Here is a 15,567-nt window from a genome sequence, read left to right as displayed (position 1 = left end):
AGAGGTTGATCCTGGAAAAAGCTTGTCACTAATTAAGGCCCGGGTCATGGGTTGAGTTGACCCGAGTTAGCATAAGAATAAAATTGGTTATTATCATAATTTAAAAACTCGATTTGAGGGTCGACCTGGAACAAGGCTCAGGTTACATGTCAGGAGAGTCGATCCAAGTTAACATAAAAATAAAAGTGGTTATTATTATATTTTTAAAACTTGATACAGGAGTAACTTGAGACAAGACTCAAGTCACAAATCAAGAGAATCAACTCGGGTTAACCCATATCAATGTAAAGATAAAAATTGTTATTATTATAATTTTAAAATCCAACATAAAAGTCAATCAAGGCAAAGGCTCTGGTCATGGGTCGAAAGGGTCAACATTAGTTGACTCGATTCAATATATCGATAAAAGTGATTATCATTATAATTTTAAAACTCGACTTGGGAGTTAACTCAAGTAAAGGTTAAAGTTACGAGTTAAGAAGATCAACTTAGTTGACTTTATTTTTTTCAAGAAATAATTAAAACAACCTTGTTTTGACCAAATATTTTTTTTAAAAATTCAATAGGGTTGACCCGTGTTTTATCCCCGATTGACCTGGGTTTTTGACCAGATTAAATCAAGTCAATCATTTCTCTATTTAAAAAAAAAACTCAGAACAGTCTAAGCCCCAGATCGATCTGATTTTGAATCAATTCGTCAGGTCGATCCTGGTTTTGTAACTAGAGTTATTATGATATTATTAATTTTAATATTCATTATAAACTAAACTAAAAAAAATCTAATTATTTTTTAAAATATATAAGTTTGATAACAATACATATTAAAAGTAAAATAATTGTTTTATATATTTTATCATGTCTTGTCTATTATAATTATATAGAATATAGAAACAATCACTTTATTTTATACATTATTATTAAACATAGATTTAATTTAATTTTTTTTTATTTTATCTTATATCTTTGTTTTTTCAATCATAAGACATTAACCAAACGTAAGTATGTAAAACAATAAGATTTTTTGGTCATTTTATTCAATAAATAATATATATATATATATATATATATATATATATATATATATATATAACTCATATAATAAAATCATATAGATATTTAAAATTTGATAAATAAAATATAAATATTTAATTTTCTTATATTATTTATAATGGATGGTGCATAAATACAATAGAAATTCCAGGTATGCGTGGTCATCCCTAACCGGGCCATTAACTCGGTGACGTCAAAACTTGCCCATCTCAGCACTTCCTAGCCTGCAATTTTTTTTTTATTTTTAACTATAAAATCTAGGGCTCATCACATGTCTTATAAGAAAATTTTAGGTTTCTGCAGAACTTTCACCAAACTTGGATTAATGGGCAGATTCAAGATTACATCTTTTTCAATACCATTTGTACTTCTTTTCATGAAATCCATTCAATCTTCTCATGGGTTATCAGTGTCATGTATGATGGATTACGATAATGGCGGTGCCCCTGCAGTTTATGAGTCTCAAGAGTGTCCACGATGGGTTCTCTCTAATGGGTCTCTTCAAAATCAGAATATCAAGAACTGCCAGTTCGCCACACTCCAAGGACGCAGGGAGTATCAAGAAGACCGTGTAGTGTGCAATCTTGATATGAAACTACCCTTGCTAAAGAACAACTCTCTTCTTGATTTTGAAGAGGATACAGTTGGTATTGTAGCAGTTTTTGATGGGCATGGTGGTAAAGAAGCGAGTGAGATGGGGTCACAACTTTTGTTTGATTACTTTAAGGTGCACCTTGTGTTTCTGTCGTATAAGCTAATGGGAATATACAAAGGAGAGATGCCTTTGAGTGATTATAAAGCCAATAAATTGGGGGTTTTAAGAGAATCATTGTTGAAGACAATTTTTGACATTGATCTTAAGTTTACTCAGGCAAGAAAGCGATTATAATTTAGCTGCTTTCTTTGATTGAGGTTTTGGTTTGAGACTAATTGTTTACATGGTTTTTCTCTCCAGGAGGCTATTAAAAATGGCTATTTCTCAGGCTCTACTGCCAATGTGGTTCTTTTGTATGATGGGCAGATTTTAGTTGCCAATGTTGGTGATTCTAAGGCTCTTCTCATGTCAGAGAAAATCCCTTCTGGTCTGTGGGTTTTTTGCAAATTTCCAGCACCTGGGTTTACATTATTTCTTGGTGTAATTAACAAGTGACATGGCTGGCTTGATGTTCAAATGTAATCACACAGGTGATTCAAGAGTAAATCTTTCAGCTACAGAACTGACATATGATCATCACCCAGAGAGGGAAGATGAGAAGGCAAGAATCAAAACAGCTGGTGGTTCTGTTATTGTATGGGGTGTGCCTAGAGTGAATGGAGTGCTTGCCATGTCTCGGTCCATTGGTGATGTAGCCTTAAAAAGGTGAATTTCGAACTTGGTTAAGATTGTAAATCAAGTTTATCCATCATTTTTGCTTTGTTCTTCAAGTTTCTCTTTAAAAAACGAGATCGGATCTCTTCTAATTCAGAATGCTCCTACTTTGGTGTTGAAGGTTTGGTGTTATAGCCGAGCCTGAGTTTACAGGTTGGAGAGTTTTAACTGCTAATGATAGCTACTTGGTGGTAGCATCTGATGGTATATTTGAGAGCTTGAAACCACAAGATGTAGCTGAGCTGATATTTGAATGGAATTTAATTCCTGAAAGGAGAGAAGAATCGAAGCTTCCACTTTCATGCATGTTTTCTGAATCGCTGGCAGAGTGTATAATAACAATTGCATATGAGAAAGGGAGTCATGATAACTTGTCTGCTATTGTAGTTCCTTTGTGATAGAGAGCTTTTATGAGTTTTTGTAACAAAGACTCGACAAAGAGAAAACACTGATCACTTGGGTTGAAGAGGTGGCTGCACAGAATTTTGCGAGATAAGGTACTGGGAGAAATACAGTTCTGAAACTGTGTTCGACAAGAACCTGTGAGTAGATAGATGTGTAGTTCTAGGTAGTCTATTTGAATGCTTTCTTGGGCATGTTTTCCTCCGCCATTTGAGAGCATTTTGGCATGTTAACGATGCTTGTATCAAACTTCAGAATGAAAGACCTTTGGTCCCCTTTTTTTTGCCCTTTACCATTTCGTATTGATCATGTACAGTTAATGATGTACCATGATAATTGCTCTTCTGTTAACTTCCCCGCAGGCATGGATCATAATCTAAAAACCCATAGGCAGTGGCGGGGGCGGTGGCTGCATCTTCATAAAAAAATATAAAAAATTCGGTCCTGGCTGGCTGGTTCCACCAATCTATAATAAACAGCAACATCCCCATAGAGTAGCTTCTACTCGCAGGAATGATTAAACATGGAATTGGTACTAATCGTCGAGATTAACCACATACGATCATCCATGAACCTTTTGGATCTAAATGCGCCTATATTAGGTTATGCTACAGTTTGTGGAACATGTACAGCAGTAGAACCGATTGGATGCTGAAGGAGGTGGTTATCAATGAAGTGATTTCATCCACAGCTGGCATTAAGCAACATCCGCTGCAAGGTGCTTGACAAGTTAGAGATTTTTGTGCTTTGGTTCAGCATTTCAATCTACAAGCAATGCGGAACCACCGGCCCATGCAACGCCTTCCCTTTCCAATCCTGCAGATCTCCCCTTTAGGTGATGATAAGGTTACGGGGAGACCTGCAGCTGAAAAGGAAAAATAATATGTATTGAAGATCTTAGAAGCACCCTGCATGTCGGGTTTTCAAACCATTATATGTACCTTCCGGAGGACCCAGAACCCAAAAACTAAGCACTTAGCGCTTGCAAAGTTCCTATGAACTCATCTCTTGGGAGGAGGTTGGAAATAAGGATGCTGCAAAGCATCATCAACACTTAATCGATCCTCCTGCAATTACAAGCATTTAGTACCCGGCTTACATTCAACTTTATATGATTTGAATCTCAAGGATTGAAGAATGGAACGCGGAAATGAAAAAATAACCTTCAGTCATCTCAAGACCTAAAAATGCGTACTAAAACTACTAAAAAGCTCTAGCAGCCTACAAAGCTTTGATACTCCTATATTTTTTGGAGTATAATCTCCGTGGCTTGGCAGCAAATTAGCACAAGATGTTAAGATTACCCATAAGCCATCTGACTGATTAAATTTGCATGTGGAATTATATTACTCCTATATGTGCCCCCACTCCAAAAACTGACATATTTCATGTAAAATCCGATAACATCAATAGAATTCTCAGAAAGCATGTATCGGTGGAGGTATCAAATGAGTAAGAGCACGATATGGCCTTTGCTACTCAGAATATGGAAAGCAGTATTTCTAAAATTGAAACCAGATACTACATTTTGACTTGTGCATTTTATAAACAGCATTTTCAGTTAATTAATTGCCTCGCAGGTGGTGGAAATACTAACCCCACCCCAAACCACTTCGGAGGGGGGGGGGGGGGATTTCTCTTATATACTAAATTGTCATCACACCCATTGCAGTTAAAAAGTATTAAATTTGACTGCTTTGTGAACTTACTGGATCCCAAAGTAACAGTTGGCGCACCAATCGCAAAGCCCAAACATTAGGAAACCTGCACATAGTGCAAGACACTACAAGTAAAAGACATAAAAAAGGACTATATAGTAATTATGTAGTTTAATCAAGAGGGCAAGTGCATGGAATCAGAACTGACCCTATTTTCAGAGGATCCCTATTCTTTATTTGATTGGAGAAGAACTCTTCAGAGCATTTCCAGGAAGCAGGTGAATCTCCAACCTGAATACCAAAAGAAAACTTTTCGGTGCATGCATGACGTGTAATTTATTAACAAAATCATAGTATGCTATGAATAAAAAATCATAAAACTGTTGGTGTAAGATAAATTGGAAATGTGACGAATCAATCTCATTTGCAAATTGCTGCATTCTCCTCACTTTTTCTGGTGGGGATGGAGCTCATATGGAAGGTAGGGTGGATTACAATAAACCCTTCATAGCCAAATGCAGTGACTCTTTTCCCATGTGATGATGATGATAGCAATAAAAAACAAGTTACTTTATATTAATGGTGGACCATTTGATTTCAAATGTTATTATGCCATGGACCTAAATTATTGAATTTCTTTATCTAATCAATGCTTGACAAACTATTCATTTCACCTTCCTGATTAGTCTGATCATGACCTTTATACATTTCATCACCAAATCATATCAGTTTGCACATGCCAAGTCAAATCAAGACCTAAGGTCATCAGGTCATATTTGCGTTTCATGACATATCTTCATCACAAAATTTATTTTTGGTCAGTGGCTATAAAATGGGCTGATTGTCCCATATCCATCTGTGCCGAGCTCAAAAGCAGAGCTTGAGGCCACCATCATAACATAAGGTCAGCAGTCACTAAGAAAATACTATTAAGGCCTCTATCTGGCTCACTGAGCTTCACCTTGATTTCCCAAAGCCAACAAATTTGAATTCATTATATCAGATGTTGGGAAGGTAAACAGTATAAAAAAGTTAATTTAACATTGCAGATGCTGACATCCATTTCTACTGCATATCTCACAGGAGTTAATGTAGGCAAGAGAGTTCCATAAAGTTGATGCCCAACAGCATGTTCATCACAGAAATCAAATTAGGAGAACATTCAGCAATAAAGGATGGAAACTGACCTGACCCGTTGAGCGATGATGCTTTGAGGAACTCCCTGGGATTAAGATACATAATTCCATGAATGACCTAAGTCTGTCACCATAAAATAACCACAGATATCAATGTCAAAAGTTTATCCACACATGTTTCCTTTCTAAAATCAAAAGTCAGTTTGGAATCCATCACACTTTGAAAGTTATATAACTCTAGACCTTATAATTTACTGATAGGAATGGGTAAACAATTAAACTTGTACTGCTATCTACAACACAAAAAGGCTAACTGCTTTCTAATTTCTCTTTTGCAAGAACAGCAGAAACATCAGACGTGCACTAGAAAGAATAGAATAGGGTCATCTGTTGACATTAAACATTGAGATTACCAGTAATAATCTTGTTGCACCAGCTAAACTGGACACGGCAGTAAAACCTTCCTGGTTTCATTAGAGAAGGTATAGTTCTTTCCTGGTTCCAACTTCCAATAAAGGTTACACCAAGCACTCAAGACTAGCACTTCTATGCAAAACAAGAATAGACTTTTTTCCTAATTTTAACAAGGCTAAGTAGGACTCTAGGAGAAGAGCAAAAAGCATTATATGTGATCATAGAATTTCTGTGGAGAATCAAATAAGGTTGATTATGAAATGTAAACCAGAGGGCGATAAATTAGAGCAAATTCAACCTCAGACACTACAACACAACAATTCAGACTTCCAATTCATGAATTTCTAAGGGCTTTTGTCAAAGGCAACGTTTCAAAGAGAATCATTCAAAATTCAGCTCCCTAAGATATGAGAATTGCAGGATTCAATATCATATCATAAAAGCACATAGGATAATACTCACTTGTAAGCGAGTTCCTTCAAGTCTTCGTTCCAACCAACAATATGTGGATCTAAAAGAGCTTGAGTGCGAGCACTAATCTGAAAAACATTTGGTGTTCCTAATATCAACTCTAGCATCACGACACCAACACTCCACATATCATACCTGTCAAACAAGAAGTTATTGGCAACTATAATTAATTCTACAGATAAAATGGTAGCATTCATCTATAAAAAATGCAGATGAATACTCAGGGAGAGAAAGGAAAAAAAGAGTAATTAAGAAAATCAACCAAAAAGGCTAGCATTCAAAATCATTAAGTAGAAAGGCAACATACTTTAAATTTGTGCTTGTTGGCCCATGATACCAACTAGCATTAAGAAAAGCTTCTGGAGGAGAATACTCAGAAGTTTGTTCAGCCCTGATTAGTAGAAAATAGAGACCCATCATCAACACTTAATTAGGTGCTGCAACATAGATATGGCATATCAGAAGGGGCTCCCGAAGTAAAAGGAGATACCTAGAAGGTCCGGTTGACCCATACAGATGCTTCAGAGTGAATTCATCCATTGCACTACCAAAATCAATAATCCGCCTAGACCAGATGGAAAAAAGAGGGATGAACAATATGTACCAAACAAAAAAGAGGCATGAATAACCCAGTTATAACTGATAACAAAAACACAAGAACTTCCATGCACTTGTGTCAATTCTCAGTTCATATTTTGGTTACCAACAAATGACAGGAAGCTTACAAAACTTAGTAACTTCATAGTAATAGCTTGGCAAAGTAAATGAAATTGCTGTAATCTATACTATTTTACATTTTAACGGTATAGTTCTTATCTCCACTTGGACCTCCTTTCAAGCATCTCCCAGTGTGCTGATCTTCTAAGCATACCACCATGTTCTCTACCAATGAGAAACATGAAGCATCTTGAGCAACTAATTCTCAACATTTGGTATCATAAAAGCACAGTCAGACAAAAGAAGCATAATGACCAAAGAAAGGTGGTGCCATCCCCAATAAAGAAGTGAAAAGGCAGGTAGAGGAATGTGCACAATACACATGATACTGATAGGGAGTTGGATTATAAACCAATATGATGGCAAAATTTGCACCTCAGACTGGCGAAATTGATGGCACACCTTGGCAATAGTCCTTTATCAAATGCACAGAAAGTGAGACAAAATTCCATCCCATTATATTTGCTTTTTCGTTAACTTCCTGGTTTTACCTTTCATACTTGTTGGAAATTTCAATTTAAAAGACCTTCTGACATGTTCCGCTCTCTTTGAGGGGATATTATGGGGGGAAACCATTAAAGAGATTTTTTTTTCTTTTGCCGATGGACAGATTTTGGGGAATTCAAAAATAAAGAAATAAACTTTAAGTGAGGGGAATAGAAACTACATGTTAGGTCATTTCCCTTGAATGCTTAACAATTTCACATGCACCATAGTTTTTGAGGCATTATTTACAAATCTGTAATTTTTAAACATATTTTATTTCCGAAATCATATTGCATGATAATCAGCTCTGACAGATGACTAGGGCTCTCACCAGGTTTGATATCTCTGTGGGTGATGTTGCGGTCATGACAGGACTTGAGTGCTATCAACTGAGCAAACAAAATACAATGTACGTCAAACATCACTCAGAGTGTAACAACCAGGAACGACAGTAAAGTTAACAGAATAGTAACACAAATTAAAAAGGTGTTAAATTCATGAATAAAAAGTAAAAAAGTTTCTAAAAGCTTCTTCAAAAGGAACAGAGGTAAGACAAAACATATTACTAGAAAAAGATATGAAACATGTTAGTTTAAAATACTTCAGTATGAGCAGTATTCACTGATTCATGATAAAGTAAAGGATATGGTCAGTATTTACTGATGGATAAACCTTTGCTGCACCATAAAACCTAAAAACACTTATTGAATGCATTTAAAAGAAAAATTAACAGCAGAAATTCATTCTTATTGAACTCATTTAGCCGTCCTGATAACAAAAAATTCATTGGACAATTCACCAGGGAAAAGGGTTGGTAATTCTAATAAAAAATTCACATGCTTTAGACTTAAAGAGTTGTGTCATCTCTTGTGTAAACACTAAAGTTAAACAAACTAACAACACAGCAAGCGACTCCTAAGCCAACCATTGCAAGATTGCATATGAACATTAAAGAAACCAAAGGCTGAGTTAACAGAAAATCAGAACTCACAAGATTCAATGTCAAATTTGTAAAGCAGACATACCAATTGCCATAAAAGGTTGCGCATTTCCTCTTTCCCTGCTTTTGTTGTCTTCAACCGATGCCACCATTTTGATGGCTGCAATACCTCAATCCGTTTTACTTCTTCAACCTTTTCTCTGTCAGAGACATTTTCTACCTCTTCCACAGTATAAATAAGCTTTGACAAAGACACGCCTTCATGATGAAATACAAGCCAGATCTCATTAGATCGTGATTCAAAAGATTCTACATATCTTGCTATATGACTCAAACCTTCTTCAAAGGTAGCTCTCATGGTTCTAAATTTGTTCGGGAACATATTTTCAAAACTCCATCCGCTTCCTAATCCATAAACTGATTCATTAGTTTCTAGCAGGTCATAATCTGATCGCATTTCTTCAAATAAAGAGGTTTTGATCCCCTCTGACTGTAAGTCTCCAAGACACCTGGATGCATTTAAGAATACGTCACCAAAATATTTTTCCCGCAGACCACTTAAGTAAACAGCAGCTCCTCTCTCCACCTGTTTACAGTAATCATCTCTTTTAAAGAACTTCAACCTCAAAAACACCAGCATGAACATTAACAGAGAATGATCAATAAATACATTAAGTCCTTTCAAACCACTTCAAAGCTGCTTAAAAATAAAAGAGGGGATCAAATGGTTTTTTTCTGACCTTTGTTTGCGTATTGAAAGACCTAATGGAACACCAGCATAAACATTAACAGAAAAAGATAGATCAACTTTCCATAACCATTGCAAGACGAGAGATTGCAAAAATTTCTAAGTGGAGCCTGAACCTCCTAGACAAGGTTAGCAAAAAAACCTCTAAAGAGTCAGGATGTCACAACTGCCAACAAGGTCCAGAAATTGCTCCATCAGGGGGCAGACAGTTCAATAATTGAACACATACTGTAGTTTCAACAAATATTTAGGATATCTTAAGGTTCAGTGTTTGATTTTTATATAAACAGCACATGCTACAAAATAAGAAAGATGCATGCAAATTAATTTTACACGTAAAACAGGGGAGAGTGGTAAAAACATAGATATCTACTACATTTAGCGCGGAAGCCTTGTTCAAGCAAAAGAGCAACAAAATGGGATCAAAGAGCAACCCAATTACCATGATTCGTTTCAAAACGAACAAGTCACCATTAGGAGAACCAGAACTACAATCATTAGCACTGCCACAACTGGAATTTCTTTTAGTTGAATTTAAACTAGCATCAAACGAGGAATGCCCATTCCTTTTACTCCAACTTGAAGCATTATGATCTTGATGACAATTCCAATAAAAAGCCAGCCATACTTCACCATACGATCCACGACCAAACCTTTTCTTTAGCACATACCTAACAACCAAGAGCTACAATTGTCTTAGTGGTTTGTTTCAAAAGAAAACAGGCCATAGAATATTGTTTAAATGTGAGATGGTGATAAGAAGTCGATATAAGCAACAACTACAAGCTTAATGAAGAGGTTTCTCAAATTCTCTTGATATCTTTCACATGACATCATATCAGACATGGTCTGATTTGATCCCATCTGAGTTGAGTGCTACAAGAATAAAAGTGACTAGCAATTCAGCACACCAGCATGTTACAATGATGTAATCTTGGTTATAACAGGAGCTAACCAATTTCCCATCTCCCCAAATTGGGTGCCTAGCCAGGCATATGCTCCAGAAAATTGCTTTCATTGCATCCAATTAGGACTCATTTTCAACAGTCTAATTGAATGCTAATGAACCAATAGGAGCTCAGCTGACCATATATGGAATTGCTCTTCAACTCTACCTCGTGTTGCACACAGGCAAAAACTTTAATATTGATGGGTTCCCGGGCTAAAAGTCATTAAAAAATAAAGAAAGAAAGATGCACACCTTAAGTCAGGCATTGCATGCTCAGTTGATCCATAATTTGAACCAACATCATGAAAAGGAATAGATTCAAGCAAGCCAAGGAAACTAGCAAAGCCTTCAGGATGAATGCATTGGTCTGTAACTCCATCAATAGTCATTCCAAAATGCAAGCACATATTCTGGTCATTATATAAATTCACAGGTCCACCTGAAATAAAAGGTGAAAAGGTTGCAAATGTCTGCTCATAGACACAAATATATGTCCATACAGACAAACATATAGTTGATAAAATTATAATGCTTGAAAAGAAGAGATGTTTTAGAGTTTCTTAAGAAAATTAAGAAGTCATAAATCCCCTTAAAGTGAAACAGAACCATCATGCAACCAAGGATTATCACAACCCACTCAAAGGATAAAAAAAAAGCAAAGGAAGACATAGATACTTAGGAAAAACTTCACATACCATAGCGGTGATTGAAGGCCTCAGGTAGAGCCTGAGGTAGATCATACATATAATCTATCCCGTCATTTTTTTGAGCCCCTAACATCTCCAGATTATCATTAAGGTTCTCAGACAAGTAATAACAGCCAAAATTCCTCTGCTTTCCCTTGATCTGCAAGAGAAAAGAAGGGGGGACGAAAAAATAACATCAAACGCCCGATAGTGAGATCATAACCATGAATTCACCTTCCAGTTTGTTAACTGTGGTTCAGGTTGTGAAGAATAATGTCTAAAAAATTAAAGTAAGATAAACAACAGATCTGTCTCATATCTTTTTCTTTCATTGGTCAACACATGAAGGTCTTCTTGTCTTCTAAACATACAGGTAGCTATAAGAATGTAAAACAAACACGCAAAGTCCATATATAACATGGTCAATGATAAGGCCCTTAAAATGATTCAAACACCTTAACACCACTCTATCCCTAACAGAACTCAATCCCTTACAAGAAAATAAATGAGATAGAGATGTCTAATATAGATATGTAAGGAATAAAGGCCATTGACCAGAAAATATTATGGTATGAAAATCAGTCTTACCAGTAACTTTTAAAACAAACACACAAAGTCCATATATAACATGGTTATTCATACGGCCCTTAAAATGATTCAAACACCTTAACACCACGCTATCCCTAACAGAACTCAATCCCTTACAAGAAAATAAATGAGATAGAGATGTCTAATTTAGATATGTAAGGAATAAAGGCCATGGACCAGCAAAGATTAAGGTATGGAAATTAGTCTTACCAGTAACTTTTCAAACTTGGTGGTAACTGAATGTCCATGGTCCAATTTCACAAGATCAGAAGACCCTTCATTAGCTGTCAAAAGTTGTGAAAGATATGATGCTTGTTAGCATAAAAATCCGTCAAATCTTGAGCATATATGACAGGCTGTAACAATTCAGCACCACAAAAAAAATGAGGAAAGAAGAAGAAAACACTTGAACACATGCATAGAATCGCTTCATCATCTACAATGCAAAATCCAACAGTGCCACTGGTCACAAGTCACAACTTATAAACCATGAATACATCCAGCAAAGACCTCATATGTATATGTCAACAGCAAAAAATTGAGTTTGGACAAACCTGGAGAAATACACATCAGCTTGCAAACACCCTGTGGACGAGCTAACTCATTTAATGTTGTTATAAAGGACACAAGGGCCCATGAGCATTGTGATTGAAACATAAAATCAGGTAAAAATATCATGATATTTAAAGTAACTCAGGTTGGTTCTTACCCAGATATAATAATTAAGGAAAGTGAGTCCGGATTAATTTATATCCAGAAACTCCTCAGTGTACCCTCAAATAACATTTTTCCATAAAGATGAGGAAAAAAATTCTGGAAAGGAATAAATTACGAGGTCACAAATATGTGACAGTTATACTTCAACGTACAGCAATTCCAATGTTCATGTTAGGTCCAACATACCATCTGGGAACAGTCCACACACAGAAATAATTACCTGATTGTTCATCCATGAAGTTTCTGTGTCCTATTGTTGAGCAACGTATATCCCCCTCTCCATCACAACTGTCCCTCGATATTTTTTGTGAAATTCCAATGGATCCTAATGGAACCACAACAGCTGCCACATTGTCCATGCTGCCCTTTTCAACAGCAGTATTTACTAAGCATTCAGCTAATGAGTATGAGCATGAAGAAGAGAGTCCAGGCCTCTCAGTACCATGACTATGTACTTCCCACAGTAGATCACAAGTATCCTGCAAGCCCAACGTTTCAAACATACCATCAGATGCAACCACCAGATAGCTATCATTTGTGGTTAGAGGCTGCCAATCTGTCACTTCTGGTGCAGATATAACTCCATAGCTGTTGATAATTAAAAAAAAAAACGTGTGTTATTTTACTATGAACAGAAGGAAAATCTCATAACATAAATGGATGATTAAAGGGAGAGAGATCCAAAAATTGCATATCAATCATGAAGTAAAGGATGTAATGAATACATATTCTCTTGTGGTTATGAACCTCACCCTTTTAGATGCAAATCACCAATAGCTCGGGAAACAGCCAATTGACCATTTACTCGAGGCACCCCACCCCACTCAAGTACATATCCACCAGCATTTTCCACTCGAAACCTTTCATCATCTCTATCTGGATGATGATCTCTAGTTAATTGCTGGACAATCAAATGTGTAGGTCCATTGGACGATGTTGATTTGATGTTACCATAATACCTGGCAGGTGAAACTGCCCCATCACGTCTCTGCTCCCTGTATATCCTTAATAAAGTGGCTGCAAATTCAGATGCAGTGTATTAAATAAACTTCAGTGTTTTTCTTTAACAAGAACTGCAATTATTATACCCCTATCCCAACATGCGTGAATATTACCACTACGAGCACGTAGAGCTATTGCCTACTCACTATGCAATTCTAAGAGCATGTATATAAGAACATTTAACTTTTTATTTTAGGTTGACAAGGTTTCAGACCTTTTGCCTCTGCAGGAGACTGAAACTTTTCAGAGCACAGAAGAGCCTTTGAATCTCCAATGTTGGCAGCTAAAATTTGACCATCTGCCATCAATGCAACAGTGGCCGTAGAACCAGAATCAAGATTATTTTTGGATGCTTCCTTCATTACAATAGCATGAAAAAAAATAAGAAGAAGGAAAAAGATTAGGGAAATTATGCACACAAGGACTGTAGTACAGACAAGCAAGAATGCATCAAATTCAATTATACAACTTGCCTTAGAAAATGTTGCATCAATATCATGAATTGCCCTCAATAATGCTTCCTTCAAGATATCCAAATGAAAAGAATCATCAAAATTTGTTGGCAGAGAAAATTTAAACCTGAAAGAGTTCATTTAGAAACAAATATTAACGATAAATAAGAATTAAATAGAAACATGGCATGATAACTGTGATAGAGTTCAAGAGAAATCAGTGCGCTAGAATGAGAGTGAGCAGGCAGTAGGAGCACATGTGCAACTCCGCACGTGCATGTATGAAATATTTTTAGTAAAAAGTAAATTTAACAGCAAGAACAATAATTCTTCTAATTTAGCACTTGGAAACAAACTCTTAAATCACCTTTCAAAGTTCAATTTCCGCTGACCAGATTCCTCTCCCCAATTTAGCACTTGAAAAACTACATCTTTTTCTCCCTCATTCGGCAACCTTCCATTCGATTTCTTGAAAACAAAAGAATATGTTGCATCTAAAAGAAAATAAGTATGCAAAGCAAAATACTCCAATAAAAGCTTTGAAGCCATCTCACTAGCCTCTGCACCATTATGGCCATCAAAAACTGCCACAATTCCAACCACAACCTCCTTAACCCCTACCTTACCTGCTCCAACATCAAAATCTAAGAGTCAAAAAAACCTTTCAACTAAATTAATAAGTTCACAAACGCTAACCCTAAGTCACAGCCTACAAATTAACAGATCTAGAAATACAACAGAAAGAGAAACGTTGTTATACCAGGAAATGGAATGCGAAAGTCGAGAGCACAGAGAGTGCGATCCTCCTGAGACTTTCTTCGGCCTTGAAGCATGGCTGATTGGCAAAGGCTACTTGGGGCTGTGGCGGTGGACCGTGGTCGAGAATCATAATTCGGAAGGTTCCAGCGAGGGCATTTTGGGGATTGAAACACTGCCGCTGCACCGCCTTCTTTGTACACCGTTAAACAAGTTGACGATTCTCCGACGCAGCGTGATGTTGTGTATATGGTAAAAATGATAAACCCTAAAACTGATAGCTTCCAATTGAACACCGGATTCATTGTGCGGTGGCATCGAGTTTTAGGTTTTTGAGATGAAAAGGAGAGTAGAGAAAGGAGAGGAGGAAAAGGACTGATTCGCATGCTAATTAATAATCGTTAATAGCTTGAAGATTTTGCCGCCAAGGCTGCTCGTATATCACGGTTTGATTGGATTTTTTTTAAAAGTGTTTTTTTTATATATATATTAAAATAATATTTTTAAAATTTTTTAAATAATATTTTTAACATCAAAATCATATGAAAATAAAAAAAAAATCAAATTTTGTTTGAAATATATTTAATAACGTTGGAATATATTTCAGCTTATAGGTTCAGAAATTTATAGGAAAAAAACTCAGCGCAAATATTAGATTTTAAAGTTAAAACTGTTTTTCTAAGAGTACAAATGTATTTGTTTCAAAAAAAAATTCATATTGATAACTCCTTTTCGCTGTAATTTCCATAGAAATAATATATATATATATATATATATATATATATATATATGTGTGTGTGTGTGTGTGTGTGTGTGTGTGTGTGTGTGTGTGTGATTTATTCTAAAATGTTTTAAATATTTTTCTACAATATTGTTATTGCAGCATGTAGCTTTTTGCCGGGGTAACTTCTTAGAAGTGCTACAGTTATGCTATGATTAGAGATTTAAGTTGAAAATTGAGGACTTCAATCAACTACAGATTTTTTCGAAATCAATTAAACATATATCTTTAATTGATTGTGTGGA

At 35.9% G+C, this 15,567-nt stretch overlaps 2 protein-coding genes across 8 annotated transcripts; one reads left to right on the top strand and one right to left on the bottom strand.

Annotated features, from left to right (window-relative positions):
• Window positions 1-1,211: 1,211 nt before the first annotated feature.
• On the top strand, window positions 1,212-3,113 carry LOC133694533 (probable protein phosphatase 2C 51). The gene is made up of 4 exons (XM_062116072.1): window positions 1,212-1,921; window positions 2,006-2,132; window positions 2,236-2,410; window positions 2,541-3,113. The coding sequence occupies exons 1-4, from the start codon at window positions 1,322-1,324 to the stop codon at window positions 2,815-2,817; spliced, it is 1,179 nt and encodes a 392-aa protein (XP_061972056.1). The 5' UTR covers window positions 1,212-1,321; the 3' UTR covers window positions 2,818-3,113.
• Window positions 3,114-3,193: 80 nt separating this feature from the next.
• On the bottom strand, window positions 3,194-14,985 carry LOC133694531 (uncharacterized). 7 transcript variants are annotated; one of them, XR_009842299.1, is made up of 21 exons: window positions 14,546-14,982; window positions 14,153-14,411; window positions 13,803-13,912; window positions 13,548-13,685; window positions 13,084-13,348; window positions 12,552-12,919; window positions 11,825-11,898; window positions 11,036-11,186; window positions 10,593-10,779; window positions 9,834-10,062; window positions 8,729-9,229; window positions 8,035-8,092; window positions 7,295-7,382; window positions 6,991-7,065; window positions 6,808-6,891; window positions 6,492-6,635; window positions 5,667-5,739; window positions 4,688-4,770; window positions 4,531-4,585; window positions 3,763-3,888; window positions 3,194-3,686 (listed from the first exon to the last, which is right to left on the bottom strand). XR_009842299.1 is itself a non-coding variant. In XM_062116071.1 (20 exons), exons 1-19 carry the CDS (start codon window positions 14,925-14,927, stop codon window positions 4,577-4,579), a joined length of 3,297 nt encoding a protein of 1,098 aa, XP_061972055.1. In that variant the 5' UTR covers window positions 14,928-14,983; the 3' UTR covers window positions 3,194-3,888; window positions 4,531-4,576. The 7 variants fall into 7 exon arrangements, 2 of the variants coding, with proteins under 2 accessions (XP_061972055.1, XP_061972054.1); XR_009842301.1 differs by lacking the exon at window positions 14,546-14,982 and having other exon boundaries at window positions 13,803-13,854; window positions 14,153-14,291; XM_062116071.1 differs by having other exon boundaries at window positions 3,194-3,888; window positions 4,531-4,604; window positions 14,546-14,983.
• Window positions 14,986-15,567: the final 582 nt, after the last annotated feature.

The sequence above is a fragment of the Populus nigra genome, chromosome 5 (genome assembly GCF_951802175.1).
Source record: "Populus nigra chromosome 5, ddPopNigr1.1, whole genome shotgun sequence".
Lineage (NCBI taxonomy): Eukaryota > Viridiplantae > Streptophyta > Magnoliopsida > Malpighiales > Salicaceae > Populus > Populus nigra.
This window is presented reverse-complemented; position numbering and strand designations above follow the sequence as displayed.

Coding starts and splice junctions, on each gene's coding strand:
- LOC133694531 (XM_062116070.1), bottom strand. CDS start 14,927: ATGCGAATCAGTCCTTTTCCTCCTCTCCTTTCTCTACTCTCCTTTTCA. Junction 13,349..13,547: donor GTCTCCTGCAGAGGCAAAAG/GTCTGAAACCTT, acceptor CTGAATTTGCAG/CCACTTTATTAAGGATATAC. Junction 6,892..6,990: donor GGGTCAACCGGACCTTCTAG/GTATCTCCTTTT, acceptor TCTACTAATCAG/GGCTGAACAAACTTCTGAGT.
- LOC133694533 (XM_062116072.1), top strand. CDS start 1,322: ATGTCTTATAAGAAAATTTTAGGTTTCTGCAGAACTTTCACCAAACTT. Junction 1,922..2,005: donor TTGATCTTAAGTTTACTCAG/GCAAGAAAGCGA, acceptor TTTTCTCTCCAG/GAGGCTATTAAAAATGGCTA. Junction 2,411..2,540: donor GGTGATGTAGCCTTAAAAAG/GTGAATTTCGAA, acceptor TTGGTGTTGAAG/GTTTGGTGTTATAGCCGAGC.